Raw genomic sequence first — 5,617 nt, forward strand, 5'->3', positions numbered from 1 at the left:
TTTTTCCCCAAACATTTGTTCCTGCTTCATTTTAAACGCACAGAAAATGTTAGTTTTGCCACTAAAAAAAGCTGTGGCATCCACTTAAACCAGTATTTTGTGTGGAAAACGAGCGTTTAATGTGGACAGGAGCGGCGCTCTGCATTGATCGCCACTTGTTGCAACGTCAGTCTCCATCTCTCCAGTCTGGGAGGAGGGGAAGGATTTTTGGAGAGGACGGGACTCCGTCACATCCTCTGTCCATATATGGGCATGAAGTTTACACGCAGCGGGGAATCCTCTCACTGGAGCTGATGAATGGGGAGGAGGGCTGAGGGAGCTGCCAAAGTGTATATAAGGAGAGAAAGGGGAAGTCGCTGCTGTGAAATCCACAGCAAGCAAATACCAACCGAGGAGCAGGGACGAAAAGGATTATCCTTATTTTTTATTTTTTTAAACAAACACAAACAAAAAAGTCATTTCGGATCATCTGGATCATTTATTAAAAGCCATCAGCAGAGAGGGGTGATAAAGAAAACCGGTGCTGTTTGATATTTCCCTTTTACCTTTTTCCCTGGGACGCACGGACTTCTAAGTGCATCATTATGTTGAACAATATGGATTTGAATTCGAAAGATTCTTTCCACCCCCAATTCGAGAACTGCAGCAGTTCCTCGTTGATGGAAAACACTGCGCGGAAGGATAACCAGGAGGTGTACGTCGATGGAGAACGGGGAGTACCTGCCCAGTTCGGCCACGGTGAGTTTCAGCACCATGGATCTTCATGCATGAAAATGATAAAATGTTAAACAACATTGCATGGGAGATTTAACACTTGAGTGCCACTATCAGCTTTGTTCAGTGTCACCTGTGCGTCAAAATACGCACAAATGTTTATGTAACGCATTCCATTTGACTTCACATTGTGAACAGGCGCACTGACAAAGTTTTAACCCCCCCCCCCCCCCCTCTCTCATTTCTGATTTAACAGAAGGAGCCCCCGCTGCCCTCAAAACCGAGGCTTCAAACTCGGAATTTGCCTTCAACCCATGCGAGTGCCCAAAAGACACCTACACCCCTTCCTCGCTTGCCTACTCCGGCAGTTTTTATGTCGAGGCATCTCAGGGAGCGCCGTGCAGCACGGAAACACTCCTCAATATGATCACGGAGATCGTGGGCATCTCTACGCTTCCACTTTCAGAAGTGCACCAGAGCGGCAACAGTCGGGGAACTTATCCGTCGCCTGCGCCCTTGGAAAGCGGGGACGACAGTTTTGGGGACTCGGGCGTGAAGAGGCAGCCTTACACCTGCTCCGGACCTAACCCCCCAGTTTACTCCCCGGACCAGAATTGCAGGAGATACACGGATGATCAGCCCAGCAGCCAAGTTCCAGATCCGTCCACTTCCCTGCTCAGCTTCGGGTCTCCACGTGCTCCAAACCCGAAGAAGACTGAGCCAAAATCGGAAGCTGCCACGTTCCCAGTGGTGGTCAAGAATGAGTTTGAGAGCAGCTGCTATGAGTGGGGAGCTTTCAGCAAGTCTGAGTGTTTGGAGTCAACTTTCCAAGGGGAGACATTCCCAATGTCCAGTGACTTCCCCCCTGACCAGCAGGTGGATGTTAAGGACCTTTTAGACACGTTTCACCCAATCTGTGCCAACCCAGAAATGGAGTTTAAAGTAGAAGGGGGGATCAAACAGGAGCCCTGTTTCTCCGACACCTGTTCTCAGAGCTACTCCAGTCCCCTCTACAACAATTACCTCCCCCCACCCCCAGTGGGACTCTCCAACATGAAACCCTTCCCCGAGCCCCCTCAGCCATCCAACCAATGCGACTCTTTGTACATCTCACCAGCCATCCCGAGCACAATAGACTCGCTCCTGTACTCTTCCCTGATGCCAGATTCCTTTGCACAAAGTTACAACAACCGTCCGACGAAGCCCCCCCGGGCCAGGAAGAGCCCCGCCGCCTCCCACGGCCCCGCCAAAGAGAAACCCTTCACCTGTCCGATGGAGAGCTGCGACCGGCGCTTTTCCCGCTCAGACGAGCTCAACCGGCACATCCGCATTCACACGGGCCACAAACCCTTCCAGTGCCGCATCTGTTTGCGCAGCTTCAGTCGGAGCGACCACCTCACCACCCACACCAGGACTCACACCGGCGAGAAGCCGTTCTCATGCGACGTGTGCGGCAAACGCTTCGCGCGCAGTGACGAGAGGAAGCGGCACGGACGCGTGCACCTGAAGCAAAAGGAGAAAATGGAAATTAAGCCGCAGGTGAACGGCGGCGCGTGGCCATTTTCTTTACCCGAGGGGATATGAGAACGGGAGCTGTGTCCATTTACGCACGCACACACACACGCACATTTATGGGCCTTCTGGGTCTGTCCGTCTTGGAAGACAAGCCAGGTGACCACCAGTCAACCTCTGAGCAGCTTTTGTCTGGAAATACAACTCACGATGTGTAGAGTTTTTATAGGAGCAGAGAGGAGAAAGGAGCACAGTTCCTGCCTTTCTTGCCGCAGCCGCGCACAAGTTGTCAAAGTGGGGGAACCGCTACACAGAGACTTGTTGCTTTTCAGTGGAGCCAAACCTTAGCTCTGCATTGCATGACTGCAGTTTCAGCACCTCTTCAGCTGGACAGCTCCTCCATCCATCCGCCTTTGAACATGGATGGATTGCACTTACAGAACCATGTTATTATTAACTCCATTTAGGATTCTTATTTTCTGCATTTAGCATTCTTAGAGCAATGGGTTTAGACTATATTTCTTAAGATGCATGTTTATGTTAGTTTTTTAAATTATTATTATTATTTGACTGGAATATAACCTTCTGTTAAGCTTACTCCTTTGCTTCACAGTAAAGGTGTTTGACCATAAAGCTGTCCACCTTTGAACAACAAAACGTTTGTTTTTTCCTCTCCTTCTTTTGGCCGTCAGTGTTTCCTGTCATTAGTCTTTGTGTTGTGTTCCAATCGTTTGGATTATTACAGTTGTGAAAGATTTATCATAAATGGAAAAATAAATAGATTTGTATCACTGTACTGCTTTGTATTTTTTTAGGAGACTGTATATTTTGAAACTGGTATATTCCTAGTGTCCTTTTCTTAAAGTGAAATGTGAAATCAATCATGAATGAGGTCTTTTGGTTTTTATGGAGGGCTACTGTTTCGTAACAATATTTTAAATGTGAAACTTTGATATTTCGAGACATTTTCTTTGCACGTCCTCCCATTTTTGGTGTGATGAGAGTTTTTTTTTAATTGTTGAATTACTGATTTTAAAGGGAACACACTCCAGTTGTGGTACAGCTTTTCAACTGAATGTACAGACTTCTATTTGCTGGAAAAGGCTTGCAAATCACACAAACATTGCTTTTAAGTAATCAGGTAGCACACATTGCTGCGAGTTTTTGTGGACTTTATGTCGGAAAAGGAAAGGGTTTGACCTCGTAATGTCTTTTTGATGGGAATATTGTACACAAAATGTTTTACTTTAGTAAAAAAACAAGTAAAAATATATTAATGTTGGTGAAATTTTTACCAACAGGCCATTGCAAAAAAAGAAAAGAAAAGAAAAAGACGTTATTTGATGCGCCTTAAGTTATATTAACTGTTCAATTCAAGATTTTGTACATAGACACTTTCTACAGTACTTTAAATTATTATTGATGTTGGTATTTTTATGAAAACTTTATGAATAAAATAAACATTTTCTGAAATCGGTGTGTTTTCTGTCTGGTTTACGATGTTTAAAAGTGTCCTTTATTTCTACTCAGTCTGTTTCTGAGTGCTGGAATCTTAAAAACACTAAGTTGGTTGTGTCACTTCCCAAAATACATCTCATAACAGGCCACCTGTAGAAGCTGGCAGCAGCCCTAACGGCATTGTTCTCCCTGTGACTCATCAGGCTCAGGCACATTAAAGGGTTTCCTTTTGGACATTTTGCTCAAGGCACACATGTAGAGGTAGACACCCTGAGTGCCATGGTGATCTTGTTAAAAGGGCCAATTTCTTGTCATGTCAGTGAAGCAATCTCTTCTTCCTTCACTTGTGTGTACCTCTTTTTTTACTCCAAATTTGCTAGATATGGGGATGTAGGTGATTTAATCAAACAAAAGAACATTTTGAAAATAATGAATAGTTAATTTGAAAATGTATTATATCTTTATGCTACTTCAGCGGAGACTGTTAACACCAAGAATGAACTCAAAATCGGCCTCTGTGCGGCTGCCTGCTTCATAGTTGGGCGTCAAGATCTTTCAATCTGTCTTTGGAAGGCTTTACTAGAGGGTCTCCACGGCAGTATGCAGGACATGCATGTGCCCGTGACGCAGTCGCCTGGCAGAACACTACTATGCTTGCCCACGTCAGTGCGTAAGTGCCTGCGTTGCCTGTAGCTGACAAACATACTGTACCAGCGTGAAAATGCAAGCTGCCACATGGAACACTGTGAATAGTATGTACCCATCTTCTCCTGTCTATCACTCATCATCTCATACAGTAATGCAGACCCAAATCGGCATCGGCACACATTCCCTTCTCTATCTGTTTTTTTTATTTTTGGGTGTTTTAGTGCCAAATGGTGTCCAGTGAGGAATGGATGAGACTGAATTGCAGCGATGTTCAGTCACAGTGACCATTATCCACATACTTGAAGACTGAAGAGGTATTGAACTCTGGCTACTGATGGAATTTCTGCAATTGTGGATCTGCAATCTCAAATTCACATTTGCATACTGTAAAATGGTCCTTGATGTTTCTGCAACAGCGGTACATTTTTCACCGGTCTTTATTGAAGATGTTTACCATGCGGCAAAACCTTTTAACTGAAGCTATAATAAAGGCAAAAGATGTGCAATAGTTTGTTGTTTTTTTTCTTCTTCCCTGACTGACATTTATGGTTTTTGTTTCTCCTGTGGATATGCAAAACAGCCAAAGCCATTAAGTGATTGTGCAGGGCGGGTACCAAGAACTATGCTTTCTAAGAACGTTGATCACTGTGAATGGTGGCATAGCAAGTCCATTAAATCCTTCCTAGGCCATTACAAATGCAAATATGTTAACATCAATGCTCTGGCATTTGGTTATTTATCCAAGTGAGTCTGTCTGTATGGTCTATAGAGAAAACCATAAACTACGTCACTTCACCTTCATATCTTATCAATTCAAAATGTGGATGGTTTTTGATGACTAATTTAAATTTAAGAACAAAATAAACACAAATTTGACATCAGAGTGGAAAGGAAAATGTCTTAAATCTGTATTAACACACTCTATTTTTCTATTTAAGCACATTAATAATACATTTTTTTCTCCTGTTCCTTTCCGTCAACTGTGGAGGAAAAAAATTCTGACCTCCACAGGTTTTATATGATGCAGGGTAATAAGTGAAGCATATCGCAATCCTCAGTGGCAAGCCTATTTCCAACTGCGCTGTCGTTAAACGTCCACAGCCTGCGAGAGACAAGTTGTCTGTGAAGAGCTCAGTATTTTTTTTTCATGCATCCTTGAACTCTAAACAATTCTTCCTCTACGACAATAATCCAATAATGACTTTCAGAAGGTATGAAAATGAATTTATTTGCTTATATGAATGATCACAGGCAGTCTTAATGGTTCAAGCTTCAGATAGCAGGT

General features: G+C 43.8%; 1 protein-coding gene across 1 annotated transcript; it reads left to right on the forward strand.

Moving 5' to 3' along the window:
• The first annotated feature begins 346 nt into the window (after positions 1-346).
• LOC101169519 (uncharacterized) lies at positions 347-3,701 on the forward strand. The gene is made up of 2 exons (XM_004065908.5): positions 347-738; positions 971-3,701. Exons 1-2 carry the CDS (start codon positions 585-587, stop codon positions 2,296-2,298), a joined length of 1,482 nt encoding a protein of 493 aa, XP_004065956.2. The 5' UTR covers positions 347-584; the 3' UTR covers positions 2,299-3,701.
• The last annotated feature ends 1,916 nt before the right edge of the window (positions 3,702-5,617 follow it).

The sequence above is a fragment of the Oryzias latipes genome, assembly GCF_053564925.1.
Source record: "Oryzias latipes strain Hd-rR chromosome 1 unlocalized genomic scaffold, Olatipes_Hd-rR_3.1 chr1_Y".
In the NCBI taxonomy this organism is placed as follows: domain Eukaryota; kingdom Metazoa; phylum Chordata; class Actinopteri; order Beloniformes; family Adrianichthyidae; genus Oryzias; species Oryzias latipes.